This window comes from Mobula hypostoma, chromosome 6, assembly GCF_963921235.1.
Source record: "Mobula hypostoma chromosome 6, sMobHyp1.1, whole genome shotgun sequence".
Classification (NCBI taxonomy): Eukaryota; Metazoa; Chordata; class Chondrichthyes; order Myliobatiformes; family Myliobatidae; genus Mobula; species Mobula hypostoma.
Window position 1 is genome coordinate 147,573,095 of NC_086102.1, and position 17,813 is coordinate 147,590,907.

Sequence of the window (17,813 nt, forward strand, 5' to 3'; positions counted from 1 at the left end):
AATACAGGTCCATAATTCATTGAAACTGGTGTCCCAGGTAGATGGGATCATAACGAAAGTCTTTGGCAAATTGGCCTTCATAAATCCATGTATTGAGTACAGGAGATGGGATGTTATGTTGAGATTGTATAAGGCATTGGTGAGGCCTAGTTTGGAGTAGTGTGTGCAGTTTTGGTCACCTACCTACAGGAAAGATGTAAAGAAGTTTGAAAGAGTACAGAGAAAATTTACAAGGATGTTGCTAGGTTTGGAGGTCCTGAGTTATAAAGAAAGATTGAATAGGTTAGGACTGTAGTCCTTAAAACGTAGAAGATTGAGAGAAGATTTGATAGAGGTATGTAAAATTATGAGTTAATGCAAGTAGGCTTTTTCCACTGAGGTTGTGTGGAGCTACAACCAGAGGTCTAAGGTGAGAAGTTTAATGGGGACATGAGAAAGTTCTTCCCTCAGAGGGTTGTGAGAGTGTGGAATGAGCTGCCAGTGCAAGTGGTGCAACCAAGCTTGATTTCAATGCTTGAGAGAAGTTTGGATGGTAGGGGTATGGTCCCGGTGCAGGTCAATGGCAGTAGGCAGTTTAAATGATTTGGGCATGGACTAGATGGACAGAATGGTCTGTTTCAGTGCTGTACCTTTCCATGACTCATTTACCTGTTTGTGTAGCAGTTGTCTTGATTCTAGTTGACAGGACACAATAAACAAGCTGAGGTCAGTGAGTAAGGACGATGTGTGGGCACTGGAAAATATTTTTCCTTTATACTTAAGTCCTCAGGGCCTTAAAGCAATCTTTTTGGTAAGTTATTGGAAGGCTAGTGACCCGACATTTTCCTTCTACTCCCATCATTCTGTACCTTCACGCCAAGTATAACATGTCCATCATTTTTGTATGTTTTATTCCCTCCAAAATCTAATGAATTGACATTGAATTATATTTTCTTGGACTGGAGGTTACCTGGAAGAAAAATCTAATTTCTTTCTTGAGCAAAAAGCCTACTTTTGTAATGTTATAAGTCTAACCTTCGAGTACTCAGTAATTTTGGCAGTAAGGTTTCTGGGTGTGATTTTTATTGCATGCTAATAACACAGGAAAAGAACTTTGAAATATTAAATATGTGATTACCTTTATTCTGGTTTTCTTGCAGTTATACAGATTGTTCAATACCTTCCCTGAGGCTTAGATAAAAAATACACAGAATTAATATTCATTCTCCAACCTCTGCAGATCAATTCATTTTAGACCACTTAAGTCAGATTAAAATTTTTGTTGGTCTTGGATGTTTTTAGTATTCTGGAAATGCTGTTTTATTTACTTTGTTATGTTAACCTCAAGTCCAACTTTTAAGTGTAATATTTTATTGCTCCCATGTGCATGATCAAGGTAATCCATTTTTAATTTTGAACTAATTGATATGAACGTATTTTTCTTCATTTTACAACAGGTCCTTAACTTGTATGGGTAGGAGGAGGCCTCATGATCCTTTGGCTTACTGTGCCATTCAATATGTTTCTGGGTGATCATCATCTTCAATTCCACTTTCCTGCCTGATCTCGTGTTTCTCTATTCGTCCTCAAATTCATTTCCACTGATCTGTTAACTGTGCTTGTTGATTCAGCCTACACAGTCCCATGAAGTAAACAATTCCAAAGATTCACACCCCTCTGGAGACTATGCTCTTGCTTCAGCAAAGGGAAACTCCTCTTAGGGTCCACTCTGTCAAGCTTTTTCAGAACCTTTAATGTTTCCATTAGACCATATGGTATTTAAAAAAAAAATCTCCAGAGGATACATGTCTATTGTTTTCCTCACAGACTTTATTCCTCACTTGACTCATTCCAGGTCTTCGTTGTATTGCATCTAGAGCAAGTAATTCCTTCTTGCTGTACATGGATCACAGTATACTCAGTACTCCAGGTTTGGTTGCTCCAAATGTCTGTTTGATTGCAGTAGTACTTCCTTTATCTTGGACACCAGTCCCTTTGCATGAGAGGGCTTCAAGAAATTCGTCTTCCTAATTGCTTGCACCTGCAAAAGAGGGCACCCATATCTGGTTAACACCAATATTTACCAGTAGTTTTCATTTAAAATATATTCTATTTATTATTTTAACCAAAGTGATTATCTTACATATCCAGCTATTTCCTATATAATAGGTAAAACAAATCTAACCCAGCTAATGCCCGGACTGTTGCCACTCAATGAACAGAAACATGCTGGATGGCATCAGTGACATTGATCATCAATTGGAACTTAAACTCCATTAATTTGCTTGTTCATGATTTGTTTACATTTCACGTAAGGCCTCTTTACGTCCTTGATACAAATATGGTTAAATGAGAGTGGTAACTCTTTCTTACAAGGCAGAATTTGACTCTGTGTGGCATCGGGAGGAAAACCCATCAAAGTTTGCAACTATCCTTTGCATAAAGGGAGATTGTTATGGTAGATGAGACCAATCATCTCAGCACTATGCCCACCTGTCTTCCTCTTCATAGGCAGTGACTCAGGGAAGATAGTCACCTACACTGAGTGTCACTTCTTTTAAAATGAAATGACTATGCTGCACCACCTACCATAAGGCTTTGATTGTTTTAATGGCAAAGAGGGCCAAGACAATTAGATACTAATTTCTGCTGCATCATTCTTGTATACAATACTTTACATAAAGATGCTTGTTCATACTGTACAGTTGCATTAAGTGTAGATTTGATGTTTTTCTCTTTCATTCTTATCGTCTCCTGTTTAACGTGACAACACATCTCAGCCTCTCATTCTTTTTCAAGACACTCTATTCCTTTCTCCCCAGTATCTATCATTAAATGCTATTTTTTGTCAAATAATCCTTGTGATAGCGGGTTGTACATTCTGACCATACCTTGCTGATAGCTCGTCATGAATTTACAACATAAATTATTCACGGTCATCTTCTACTTTCTCCCCAAGAATTTGGAGAAAAAATGCTGTTCATTTGGAAGTCTATTTCATCTTATTTCTTTGAGCTGACCACCAGTTCAGAGATGCTGAGGGTGAAGCATCAATGTGGAGCAAGCAGGCAGGGTGGTCCCAGAGCAGAAATACATAGATAGTTTTTATTTAAACCACTTTTTTTTTTAGGTTGGCTAGGGAGATGTTACTGAGACTGAGGGCTTGATCCTTGATGCTTGGTGAGGAGGTAAATAGAAGAAAAATAAAATATAAATTGAGTTGCATTATTAAGGAAATGGATCTTTGAATTGAGGTTAGAAAGTCATTCTATTGTGATTTTCTTTTTTTCTTTGGGATGTGTGATTTGTTGGCATTGCCAGCATTTTTGCCCCTATCTAATTGCCCCTGAGAAGGTGGCAGTGAGCTGTCTCCTTGAACCACAGAGGTGCTACTGATGAAGATGCTTCTATTGGGCTGTTGGGTATTGTTTCAAGATTGTGATCAAGTAAAGAAGCAGAACCATTAATTAACTTCCAATTCAAAATGGTATATGACTTACATGCACAAAATGCTGGAGGAATTCAGCATGTCCGGCAGCAAATGTGGACAGAAATTAACAGTCCACATTTCTGACTAAGACCCTTCATCAGGACTGGTAAGGAAGGCAAAAGATTAAGAAGGTGGGGGGAAGGGGAAAGAGTACAAGCTAGCGGGTGATTAGTGAGGTCAGATGAGGACGATTCTAGGTGGGTGGGGGAGAGGAGTGAAAGAGAATGACGTGAAGCTAGGAGGCAATAGGTGGAAGTGGCAAAGGGCAGAAGGAGGAAGAATCTGATACAAGATGGTAGACCATGGATTGAAAGGAAGGAGTTGGGAACCAGAGGAAGATGCTAGCAGAATGAAAGCAAGCAATGGGAGTGTGGAAACAGAGGGCAGTGCTTACCTGAGTTAGAGAAATCGATGTAGATGCCATCAGATTGGAGACCACCAAGATGGACTATAAGTCTTTGCTCCTTCAACCTGCATCTGGCCTCATCGTGGCAGCGGAGGAGGCTGTGGACAGACAGGTCAGTGTAGGAATGGGAAGTGGAATTGAAATAGGTGGCCACTGGGAGATCATGGCTGTTACAGCTGATGGGGAGAAGGTGCTTATTGAAGTGATCCTCCAGTCTGGGATGGGTCTCGTTGATGTAGATGGTTCCATACTGAGAACACCAGATTCAGTGGATGATACTGGTGGATTCACTTGTGAAGTGCCACCTTACCTGGAAGGACTGTTTAGGGCCCTGAACAGTGGTGAGGGAGGAGCTGTAGTGCATAGCATGGTTGTAAATGGCAGGAGGGAGATCGGTAGGAAGGAACAAGTGGATAAATGTGATTTGGAGGAATATCTACAGGTTTTATCCTTTTGTACTCCTTGGTGGGAATAAGTATATAATTTGTCAGTTTTTTGGGGTGATATTATGTGGCTTTAGTAGATTAGCCATAAAATGATCCATTTGCTCCTATGTCATTTACTGAATCACTCATCAACAGAGAGGGATGTGATTTTTGAGTCTGATGTCATTGATAATCGAATTTTAGATCCCGTAGTTCAGTCAACTTGAATCTGACAATGAATCATTTGCAAAGCTTTATGTAGATTATTAAACCAACTGGTGGTGTAGTGGCATCTACACCGGATTTTGAGGCAAGTGGTCCTGGATTCGAAGCCGGCCGGCTCCTTGCATGCTTTCGATCCGAGCTGAGTTGACCATCAGGCTAGCAACTCAGTCTCATAAAAAAACAGACAAAAATGCTAAAGGAAATGGCAAGGTTGCTGCCTGATGTGCCACAAAGCGCAGAAAGGAACAACAACAATGTAGATTATTAGTGGTTGTTAATAGAGTGATTAGGCATAGATTCACAAACTTATTTCCATAGAGATGAAAACAAAATGCTTTGTAATGTAATCACCCATTCTAATGCCATCTAGTGTTCAGAATTGTATTTACAAAGGTCTCTATTCTAATACTCATGTTATCAGCCAAGAATCAGCACATAGCCTGAGTAAATCTAAAGATAATCATATATAAAGATAATGAGATGATAGACTTTGATTTAATTTTATGTATATTTTTTCCATTGCCAATGTAGACTAACCATAGTTGAGAGTGATAGTTGGTAGGTTTGTTAACAGTTCTCTTTAATGCACGTTAAAATATGTTGCCAAATATTTATTTACAGACTGGAGTGGATGAATTGGGAGAAGGTGGACTGAATGACCAGAACAATCGAAGACTTGTTAGATTCACATTGTCGGGTAAGATGCATCCATTTTACTAGGTGTGCACACAGTCAGTAAAGATTGTTTGAGAAACACAACAGGATTTATGAAATAAACTCTCAAATCAGTAGACTGAATTTTTGCAAGCTTATTTATCATTCTGCTTTTGATAGTAGCCAGTTTTTGCCTTGGCACATATGCAGAATAAATGCACACCCACTGAATACAATGTCAAATACTTAATACGTTTCCACTGTTGTGGAAAAATAAGTTCAGTGTTGATACATCAAATTATTTTCCTGTCACATGTTATGATCTTCCCTGACTCTGAACCTGTTATGATAGAGGCAGCAGGTGGAACAATAATTGAGTTATTAGTCTGTGCTTTATTTTTTTTATTTCAAAAATAAACTTTTTCTGTAAAAATGCAAATAGGAAATACAATACAATCTTTACATTTTCTTTATATACATTTTACCATGAAATCAATACATTCATGACGTCTTTATGAAAATACATCATCTACCAAACCACTAAAACCACTCATGCCTTTTTAAATAATACACACATGAGGCTTTTGAGAGGCTGTTAAACAGGCCTCAGCCCCTTGGTGTCCAAAGGCAGAAGTAACTTAGACAGTGGCCCTTCTCCACAGAGCCTTTCTGGTGGACTGCACCAAGCTTCAATGTGTCTCTTGGCACATACTCCTACAGCCTGGAATGTGTTAGTTATCAGCGTTCCTTTGCCGACATCTTGTTCTACAGGATAATCATTAAGTTTCAGGCAAACCAAAGTCCATCTTATACTGAGTTGAAGATTCTCCAACAGCACTTGACTTGTGTCTTGGTATGCCTCCCTGGTAACAGCAGTATTTTATCTTGACATTTTGCTCCCTATGTGAAACATGGCAACAGGGGATTAAGCTTAGCATTTCAGACTTCTGTGCTTCATCCACATCCCACCCATAATGTAGTACCTCAAAAGATTTCTGCATTGCATGACCCAGTGAATGTTCAATTGAAAATGTGTTTGGATGAATCATTGCATTTCTGGAATAAAATTGCAGTTGGATGAAATACAAAGACCCTTTTACTACATTCAGTTAAAAGTTTCTGGCAGTGGCTTGTGAAGACTCATGTGCAGGACAACACAGGGAAGCCAGGTATAAAGCCCAGCTCTTGAAAATCATTTAAGTAAACTCCTTTTCCACATATGGTACATTTCCATTGATTAAGTAGACATTGTTAAACAATTGGAATAATAATTGCACAAGTCCCAAGCCCATGTTGGATGGTTGTCGAAGAAGGCTGCCTTGTTCTGCCATGAATTCTAGGATGTCTTTCCTAGGAATGGCACAATGACGCGCTTCACCAGGCTGTGGCTGGACTGAACATGTTCTGCAGTGTTTGCAGGTGGATTTCAAACATTGTATGTCAGAAAACATTGCCCGCCAAGATATCACCCATTAATCTAATTTCCTTCTCCTTCTATCATCACCTCTTTGTATTTTTCAAAGTCTTCAGCAGTCTTGTGATTTTAGTGATGCTTTTTATGTGTAAAAATGGCCCTTATTGAATTTGAATCATGTACTGGCCGATGAACAATTGACTTACGGATGCCTGCTCCCATAGTATTAAATTCAAAAGTCCGATAAAAGCATATACATTTGTTCCTTAGAATGGTAAAGCTGGTTTCCTCTCTCCCTCTATTTACATTGAGAAATTGTTCTTATCAGTCCTGTATGCTCTAATATCATTCATTACAAGACTGTGGAGGCATGGGGACCACATTGAGTTATCTTTTATACATTTTTGACTTGCTGACAAGATCAGCTTAAGGACATCTGTAAAAATAGAATCTGTTAGTTACCTGAGAACAGCCCATAAGTGAAAATCTTGGCAAGGAGGCATTCTCCCTCTCTGAACATATGGGAACATTATAGCATCAGCTAACTGCGTGCTGTGTGGTCATTTATCGAGAGAAAAGCTGGCACTTACCTGGCACTGTGTATGTGTCTTTTGACCTGTATTCTAAGCAGCCTCTCTGCTTGCAGCCCAACTCAAGGGAACAGGTGGAGAAAGGTACAGAAATTGGAGGCTGGGTGCATTTGGGGGAAACAAAAATTGCTTCTGTTGTTCTGCTGGTGGATGGAGGGATAGGGCAGGTCAAATAGCAGTCTTGCAGACTCGCTGTAATTTCTTCTTCCCTTTCTATTCAATTGCAAGCAGGAATTCATGAAATTGGTCATACTGTGCAGAGGATAGTGAAGATAAATATAGAAAACCTACAGGACATACAGGCCTTTCAGCCCACAAAGCTGTGCCGAACATGTCCTTACCTTAGAACTACCTAGGCTTACCATAGCCCTCTATTTTTCTAAGCTCCACGTACCTATCCAGGAGTCTCTTAAAAGACCCTGTTGTATCCACCTCCACCACTGTCGCCGGCAGCCTATTCCATGCACTCACCACTCTCTGCATAAAAAAACTTACCCCTGACATCTCCTCTGTACCTATGATGTGTTAGGGTCTTGCCATTCTAACATTTGCCGCCTTTAAAGGAGAATAGGAAGAACAATATGTGAACAATTTCGTCTGTTTAAGAACAGAAAATGCCCATGGTGCCCCGGGGGAGTTGTACAAGGTCCAACACTATCAAACAGGCTCCAAGCATTTGTTAACACTGCTGGGTCAAATGTCATTTATGTGATCTCTCGTCCTTCCAGATATACGGGCTGTGGGGCTCAAGAAAGGGATGTTTTTCAACCCTGATCCATATCTAAAGATGGCCATTCAGCCTGGGAAGAAGAGCACTTTCCCCACTTTTGCTCATCATGGACAAGAGAAGCGATCAACAATAGTGGCAAACACAACAAACCCTATTTGGCAAGGAGAGGTGAGATGTGCTGTCATCATGCTACTGAACAAATGCTTCTTGAATAAGCAGTGACAAAAAATCATTGCTTGAAAAGCTAAATTCACTTTATGATATTGTTTTACAGAAATACCATTTTGTGGCACTTCTCACAGATGTTCTTGAAATCGACGTTAAAGACAAGTTTGCCAAGAGTCGGCCTATTATAAAGCGCTTCCTGGGTAAACTAACCATACCAGTACAGCGTCTGTTGGAGAGACATGCTATAGGGTAATACGTTATTAAACTTGAAGAAGATCTTTGCTGTCAGTCCAATGCCTCCTTTTCCTTTTTTTCCAGTGGTATGTATGAAAAATTATTTTTGTGACACTGACATCACTTGTCACATGAAACATTTATAGTGGGTGTGTCATTGTACTTCATTGACAGCCTTCTATGAAATGAGCAGGAAACATTAAGAAATCTTAGATCAAACAAGGATAATTTTGTTCATTTACTTCTGTTTGCTTTGTTTTCATTTAATATAGGTTTCTTTCCTACTGTTTTTTTGTTTTACTCCTTTACTCCTTAAGGAAATGTTGAGTGAGCTAGGGCTGGTTGACTGCCATCAACTGATCCAGGTTAGGCGATTTACTACACAACTCTTAACCAAACAAAGCTCACTCTTTATTGTCTCTGCACTGACATCAATGTAAATAAGTTGACCTTGGGCCAACAACTTAAAACCTGACTTTTTCTGCTCCCTCTGTACCGATACTCCTGGAATGTTCAATCAGGTTCGTGGGTCTGGCAAGTGATACAAAAAACACTCTCTGTGAATAGGTACGTTTGTATATTAATAATTTATTTACACACATTAAAAATTTGACCAAACGTTCATGTTCCCCAAGTTACAGACACTACAAATCTGAATACTGAACAAACACACATACATTCAGCAAACATAATTAGTTAAAAGTGCACTCAGAGCAAACCTTTACAATGGTCTTGTTTTAAACAAAGGAAGAAGAGAGCAAGCTCCTTCCATGTGCTATTTTATATACCCAGGATATTTGAAACTGTACGCCAGGCAGCTGTCCAATGGAAATAGCAGCTGCATCTTCTAAACTAACCAATCACAACAGAAGCAACATTCGACAATCAGTATAAGGCATGTCCCTATAGGACACTCACGCAGACTGCTCCTCCAATTTAATACACTGAAGTAGGAGATCTTCAGTGGCCAAATGATTGATCCTTCTTCTCCCAATCCCTGACATGAGAGTCTTCCTTGTAACAGTCTCTGGAGTTCAGGTTCAGAATCAGAATCAGGTTTATTATCACAGGCATGTGTCATGAAATTTGTTAACTTAGAAGCAGCAGTTCAATGCAATACATAACATAGAAGAAGAAAAAAAAATAAAGTAAATCAATTGTAGTGTATGTGTATTGAATAGATTAAAAATTGTGCAAAAGACAGAAATAATATATATTAAAAAAGTGAGGTAGTATTCATGGGTCCAATGTCCATTTAGGAATCGGATGGCAGAGGGGAAGAAGCTGTTCCTGAATCACTGAGTATGTGCCTTCAGGCTTCTGTATCTCCTACCTGATGGTAACAATGAGAAAAGGGCATGCCCTGGGTGCTGGGGGTCCTTAATAATGGTCACTGCCTTTCTGCGACACCACTCCTTGAAGATGTAGATATCCTGGGTACTTTGTAGGCTAGTACCCAAGATGGAGCTGACTAAATTTACAACCCTCTGCAGCTTCTTATGGTCCTATGCAGTAGCCCCTCCCACCCCGGCATACCAGACAGTGATGCAGCCTGTCAGATTCTTGCTGCTTTGCATTCGAAGCTCCTCATTCTTGTACTCTTTCATTTTCAGTTCAAATGTTGTGTTTCAATCTTGTTAGCTGTGGCCTATCTGGCTAATGGGTGTCAAGCTAGCATCAGTTTATTGCCTTTTACACAAATAACATCTTGTAATTAATATCTCTTTGTTCTGAGTTAGAGCAGACCTGCCAGTTACTCGGCTCGGGTTACTCACCTCCTCGTGAATTTGCACGTTCTATCGTATCAAAGAACACCTCACAAATAATTTCTTATTTGGAAGTGATCTCCAGTTCAGCAGGTTATCAGGGGCGTCATTTAAAGCATTTTGATACAGCTGGTCATGAGCAAAAACAGTTCACAAGGCAGCTCACAAAATGGAGGATACAGGGTAGCTTCACAGAATGTCAGTCTCAATTCCTTCTACCACATGGCAAGAACAAAGACATTTCCACTCTGCTTGACTCATTCGAGTCTGATGATTTCTTCTAAATTTTAATTCCTGCATGGCCAACAGGCTTTTTTCTTTGGAGTGAAGGAGGATGAAAGGCGACATGATAGAGATGGATAAGATGATAAAAGACGTAGATAGAGTTGACAATGTGTACCTTTTTCCCAGGTTGGCAATGGCTAATACCAGAGAACATGCTTTTAAAGTGAGTGGAGCAATGTTTAGAGAGCATGTCAGTGGTAGGTTTTTTTGCACAGATCGTATTGAGGTGGCTGGTGGTGGAGGCTGATACATTTAACAGAGTCTTAGCCACATGGATGAAAGGAAAATGGAGGGTTATGGGCTACGTAGGAGGGAAGTGTTACATTGATCTTGGAGTTAGGTTTAATGGTCGGCACAAGATCGTACTGTGCTGTTCTATTTTTCTGTTCAACTGCATTTCACTTTCCTTCCAAGAGCCAATCAGCATAGTTGAGTGACCATAAATGGGAAGGAATGATATTTTGAACACTGTATTGTAAGAAGGGGTTTGAACTTAATGGAAAATATACTGTTTGACTTATTAGATTGTCACCAGGGATAAAAGAATTAAGTGCAAAAAGATGCTTAAATATTTTTTCTCTGGAGATTTATGACTGTTTTTGACTGGTACCAAATTTTGATTTCCAAAATTATTAGATGTGAACTCAGGTGTCAAATTAATTTGGCATTTGAAATGGAATGGATTATTTGCAGAGATTTTGTGAAATACATGCTTTTTTCTTGTGATAATGAGTAAAATCTTTTGCCAACCAAGATCTTCTCCATTCTTCTGAAAACCATTTTTGCTAAAATTGCTTTTAGAGGGTTTAAAAATGTGCATTGTATGTTTTATATTAAAACTGGAGCAAATGATGAAAGTGACGTACAGTATCCTATTGAGCTCAAGAACAGAGGCGGTGTATTTTAACAAAACCCATGGCTGTACATACATCAGTGAAAAAATAGATTTACAAAATGAACCATTAATTTGGAACAATTACACTTCCATTGGAAAATTGTTGTTCAAAACTTTGAGTAGATATTGAATGCTGCAAGTCATTGATGATGGTAAATCTCTTTTCCGTGTTCCCTAGAAGTGAAGCAGCATCTGACAAGCACAAGGGTTGGAGTATATCTGCTGCCAATTCTGATGCTTATAGTTTGCTGCTGTCCTTATCTATATCGTATTGTTAATTCTGTATCAACATAAGTTAAGGAAAAAAATAGAATGTACAGGAAGGTCCCTTCCATTCCACTTCATTGCCTAGTAGCAAAGGTTCTTATTTACCACAGAACACCAGAATTTACCCAGATATGGACAACCATTTGGTGCTCTGTCACTTATCCAGCCAACTTGTCACTCTGTTACTGAACTTGAGTACACTTCTGGATCTAAACTTCACTTTTTTTCTAGGATTGTAAACTTGAAGCATTTCCTCAGAGATCAGTTCCTTAGCATTTGGAGACTGTTCTTCTGCTTTCTCACAGACATGTTCCAAGACTTCAGTGTCTTGTGTCTCAGTTACTGGGGGTTAAATATCTTACCTGGTGTTTTCTCAGTACTGGACTATTGTGTATGTTTTGAGCATAAACCTCCACTATTTTGCATTGTACTTTTGGGCTGCTTTGTACTGTTTAACTTGCATTTAGTGGTTGATAACTGCTTAGTGTAGTGGTTAGCGTTACATAACTACAGTGCCGACGACCTGGGTTCCATTCCCCCTTTGTCTGTAAGGAGTTTGTATGTTCTCCTTGTGACCATGTGGGTTTCCTCTGCGAGCTCCGGTTTCCCCCAACATTCCAAAGACGTACTGCTTATTTGGTCTCACGCGTATAATTGAGTGGCATGGTCTTGTTGGGCTGGAAGGGCTTGGACCTTACTGTATCTCTAACTAAATGGAGTAAAATAATGAATTTATTAATTGTCAATTTTTCTAAAATTGAAATCCATGTCCTTGAAATCTATCCTCAGGTTTTTCCAGCATTATTCATTGGAATAACTCATTTTTGTGCTTTGAATTTTTTGATTTTCAGTTGTTTTTTCCTCAGCTCAGTCTGCTCTGGTACAGATGCTGTTGGGCCTGCTGAGTCCCTCCCGCATTTTGTGTGTGTTGCTGTTCTGGGATTTCTGCTCTTTGTGCTTTTTTGGTAAATGACTTGGATGAGGAAGTGGAAGGGTGGGTTAGTAAGTTTGTGGATGACAAAGATTAATGGAGTTGTGGATAGTGTAAAAAAAATTGTCATAGGGTACAATGGGACATCGATAGGATGCAGAGCTGGGCTGTGTACAGTGACACATTTTGGAAAGTCAACTTTGAAGACAGAGTACGGGGTTAATGGCAAGATCCTTAGTGGTGTGAAATAGAGGGACCTTATGTTTCCGGTCCATAGAGCCCTCAGTGTTGCCACACAAGTTGATAGGGTGGTTAAGAAGGCATGTGGTGTGTTGTCCTTCATTAGTCAGGTGATTGAGTTTGAGTCACAGGGTAATGTTGCAGCTCCATACTACAGCAGTAATGTTCTTCTGCCATACCGCTAAGAATCCTGCCATTAACCCCGTACTCTGTGTTCAGCTCTGTCCCATTGTGACCTACACTATCCATGTGAAACCCCTTTTTTACCTGGTGTCTCTAGAAACACAGCTGGTTAGTCCCTCACTAATAAGTCAATGGACTCAGCAGTGAGAAAACCACCTTTTTCGAATTCTGTACGTCTAGGGTCGATATGACTTGGGTTCCTCGACACACACCAGTGTCTGTCACAAAAACCTCTCCACTCAGCCTTCTCTTGAACCTTCTCTCAATTCTACCATCCTGATTGGGACATTACATTGCAAAGCATGGACATCACAACCCCTTATCTTTAGCACAAACCCAAACATGCTGAAAGCAGAACAGACTGCTCTTACCAAACTGCTAAGTTGAAATACCTGCAGCATAGCAGTAAAGCATCTTAACCAGGGTGTTACGCACACTTGGAATATTGTGTTCAGTTCTGGTTACCTCTCTATAGGAAAGGATGGAAGCTTTAGGGAGGGTACTGAGGAGATTACCAGGATGTTGCCTGGATTGGAGAGCATGTCTTATGAGGAAATGTTGATTGAGCTCGGACTTTTGTCCTTGAAGTGAAGGAGATGAGAGGTGACTTGATAGGTGTACACAAAATGGTAAGAGGCATAGATTGAGTGGACCACCAGAGACTTTACTAATATCAAGGATTATAATTTTAAACTGAATGGAGTAAAGGGGGCAGTGGTACTGGAGATAGATTAGGGACATTTAAGAGATTCTTAGATGGGTGCATACCTGAAAGAAAATGGAAGGTTATTACATGGGCGGGAAGGGTTAGATTGATCTTAGAGTAGGATATATGGTCAGCACAACATTGTGGGTCAAAGGGCCTGTACTATTCTGTGTTCTGATTCTTTATGTAGTATGTCCATTTAATGCAGGCATATGTCTAGTGCTTTCTCCACTGATGCTGCCTCACCCGCTGAGTATTTTAACACTATAGTTTTCTGTTTCCATGGATCTCTTTGAATCTTTACCTTGTTCATGATTACATTACTTGTTTGTGTAAAGTTCATCTGCCCATCCTTAGATTCAATTGGCCCTATCAGCTATGCATCATCTAAAATCTAAACATTTGCATTGAGCTTCAGATAGTAAGTTGTTAATATAAATTAGACATGAGACAATTGTATTTGAGAAAGATGGTGCCGGTAACTGGCGACTCTGCGCGTGCTCTCCTGAGCAAACTGCCCTCTCCACTCTCTATACCCAAGAAACCTTTCTAAACCTCTAATCTAGCAAGATCAAGATCAACAACACCCTGGCGAAGCTACTGACCCAGCTGGAGACCACCGCGCCAGAATTACTTCTTAAACTCCGGACCACACCTGGACCTGACCAGCGAGGCCCACCACGTTCCCGGAGACCCGCAGTCTGCTACCGTGCCGGAGCGCTTGGAGACAGGGCTCATTCCAACCAGCACCTTTCTGGAGCAGACGACCACACAGAAGTGATAGCGGAGACCTCAAGGTGCCCCAGATGCTTCCCCGGAGCGACCACCTTAAAGCCCCGTTGGTGGCCATCGACCGCTGCCGGATGTGAGGCCTCCGCCGCCGACTTCGGAAATCGAGCCCGAGGCTTGGCTGGAGCAGAGGCCTCCGCAACCGTGACTCGGCTTGCGGACTTGATTCAGCCAGGAGCCCGGCCATCCGGGATTAAGTGTCAGCTTCGGGGCCCAACCCAATCGATAGCCCGGGCCCCCGGTAGCTGGAAGTGGCAGCGGAGCGTCCCCCATTACTTGGCTCGACCCGGAGTGTCTGACCCGCCGATTGATCCCCGCGGGATGCGTCCACCAACATCAAAGAGCTGACAAAACACTGCATCGATGGAAACCTGGAAAGATGCACTATTTACCGAGGAAGCGTGGGAAAAGAGCTGGGCTGCTGGTCAGATTGAAGCTGAGGGGCTTCAGGGTCCCTATGCCCACCATCCTACTAGCTAATGTGCAAGCCATAGAGAACAAGGTGGATGATCTTAAAGGGAGACTCACCTACTGCAGGGAGATGCAGAACTGCTGTGTTTTCTGTTTCACCAAGACCTGGCTCTCCCCTGCCACCCCTGACTGTGCCATCTGACCGGAGGTCATCCCAAGTGTCGTCCCTACTATCTGCCACGGGAATTCACCTGGGTCATACTGACAGCGGTATATATTCCCCCCCAGGGGGATGTGGAGGGTGCTTTGAACATACTGTATGCCAACATCAGTGAACTTGAGACCAGGTATCCGGAGGCTTTGCTCATTACAGCTGGGAACTTTAACCAGGCCAACCTCAGAAAAGCACTGCCAAAGTTAAACCAACATGTCTCCTGCCCCACTAGAGGCCCGAATATACTTGACCACTGCTACACAGCAGTCAAGGATGCCTACCGTTCCATCCCATGACCTCACTTTGGAAAATCGGACCAGCAGGCCGTACTCCTCCTCCCGGCTTACAAACAGAAACTGAAGTTGGGAGGTCACGGTGTCAAAAGTAGTGTCGCGTTGGACGGAGGAAACGGATGAGGTCCTCCATGACTGCTTTGAATCGGTGGACTGGTTAGTATTCACGGACTCGGCAGCTAACCTCAATGAGTATGCCTCAGCTGTCACGGACTTTATTTGGAAATGCACGGAGGACTGTGTGTCTCGCAAGACGATACGGGTATTCCCTAACCGGAAACCTTGGATAAATTATGAGGTTAAGTCCATTTTAAAGGCTAGAGCTGCGGCTTTTAGGTCCGGGGATACCAGTCGCTACATGGAATCCAGGCGTGAACTCCGGAAAGCCATTAAGGGCGCCAAGAGGCAATATTGAACCAAGTTGGAAGCCCAGGCTAACCAGAGGGATGCCAGTAGACTATGGCAGGGTCTAAATCAGATCAATGGACGCAAAGAAAAGGCTGGGAATATCAATAACTGTGGCACTTCTCCTGATGAATTTAACGTATTCTATGCAAGATTCGAACAGAAGAGGAGCGTCTTGCTCCTTCTGGATGAACGGGACCTGGTGGCATTGAGATTCACTGTCACCGAAGAGGACATTAGAAGGGCTTTCCTGAAGATAAATCCAAGGAAGGTGATGCGCCCAGATGGCGTCCCAGGACGGGTTCTCTGGGCCTGTGCAAGTGCGCTAGCTGGAGTGTTTGCTGACATCTTCAACTGCTCCTTGCTTCAGTCTAAGGTCCCCTCGTGGTTTAAGATGGCAACGATAATCTCAACGCCGAAGAAGAGCAAGGTGGCAGGCCTGAATGACTATCGACCTGTGGCACTGACATCAGTTGCTATGAAGTGCTTCGAGAGATTAGTTATGGCACACTTCAACCACAGCCTACTGGTCAACCTCGACGCTTTGCAATTCGCATACCGGAGCAACAGGTCAATGGCAGATGCCATCTCTCTGGCCCTACATTCCTCCTTAGAACACCTGGAGAATAAAGATGCATACGTAAGGCTCCTTTTCATTGACTACAACTCTGCCTTTAATACCATCATTCCAAATAAACTGATTCCTAAGCTCCGGAACCTGGGCCTTAGCACTCAGATCTGCAGATGGATCTTCAACTTCCTCACAGACAGGACCCAGGCTGTAAAAATAGGGGACAAGTTCTCCTCTACAATCACTCTGAGCACCGGTGCCCCACAAGGCTGTGTACTCAGCCCCCTGCTGTACTCACTGTACAGCCACGATTGTGTAGCCAAGTTTCCATCAAACTCAATATATAAGTTTGCTGATGACACAACAACTGTAGGCCATATCTCGGGTAATGGTGAGTTTGAGTACAGAGAGGAAATTAAGAACCTGGTGGCATGGTGCGAAGACAATAACCTATCCCTCAATGTCAGCAAGACGAAGGAATTGGTTGTTGACTTCAGAGGGAGTAGCGGACCGCACGACCCAATTTACATCGGTGGTGCGCAAGTGGAACAGGTTAAAAGCTTTAAGTTCCTCGGGGTCAATATCACAGATGACCTGACTTGGTCCAACCAAGCAGAGTCCACTGCCAAGAAGGCCCACCAGAACCTTTACTTCCTGAGAAAGCTAAAGAAATTTGGCTTGTCCCCTAAAACCTTCACTAATTTTCATAGATGCACCATAGAAAGCATTCTTCTAGGGTGCATCACAACCTGGTATGGAAGTTGTCCTGTTTAAGACTGGAAGAAGCTGCAGAAGAAAGTGAACACGGTGCAGCACATCACACAAACCAATCTATGAAGGGAAAGAAATCGTTAACATTTATCAAAAATACACCTTGTATAACAATTGGCAACTTACTTTTATGCAATTACAATTGAATACACTTCCAATCAGATAAAAATGAGTTTGGAAGTTTGTTTTATTAAGGCTATTTTTGTTTTTACAATATATTATTTGTAAAAAAAGTTCTAACGTGACCCAGTGATTTAGAGTCTCAGAAGCAAATCTATTGCATTCTGGTTGTATCTTCAAAGCACTGGGCTAGGAAAGTGCACAGAACACACTGTTCTCCTGCTGCAGGGATTTCTGCCATCATGCTGCATCTTTTATTTCTGTTGTGTGACTTTCGGATATGTTAGAAGGCAATATGTATTCAGCAAATCTAGACAGCCTTTGTCATTAATTTCCTGTTCCCAAAAAGGTAGTAGGGAGGAGACAAGTAAATGAAAAGAAAGCCAGTTCACTTAATTGCTATTAGTACCAGAGGAGCTGCAAGAGCTCAGTGTGAATTCGATAATTGTTATAATTTAAGGAAAGCAAAAAAACTGATGGACAAACGAAGCTGAAATGTAGTGTTACAATTTCAAATCTAACTCCAGAGACTCTAGCATAAAATCCTGGGCTGATAACAAGATGGTCCTGAGAGAATGTGGGAGGTGCCACTTTTTTGGATTAAATCAAAGCTCAGATTGCTCCTCCACGTGGATGTAAAAATTCTCATGT

General features: G+C 41.5%; 1 protein-coding gene across 7 annotated transcripts in view; it reads left to right on the plus strand.

Annotated features, from left to right (window-relative positions):
• The window catches only part of hecw2b (HECT, C2 and WW domain containing E3 ubiquitin protein ligase 2b), a 377,012-nt gene that overhangs the window by 191,385 nt on the left and 167,814 nt on the right, over window positions 1–17,813 (plus strand). For all 7 annotated transcript variants that reach the window (XM_063051950.1, XM_063051951.1, XM_063051956.1 and 4 more), the window contains 3 exons: window positions 5,147–5,222; window positions 7,912–8,081; window positions 8,188–8,330. In XM_063051950.1, coding sequence (XP_062908020.1) covers window positions 5,147–5,222; window positions 7,912–8,081; window positions 8,188–8,330 — 389 coding nt within the window. The remainder of the gene's footprint in view (window positions 1–5,146; window positions 5,223–7,911; window positions 8,082–8,187; window positions 8,331–17,813) is intronic.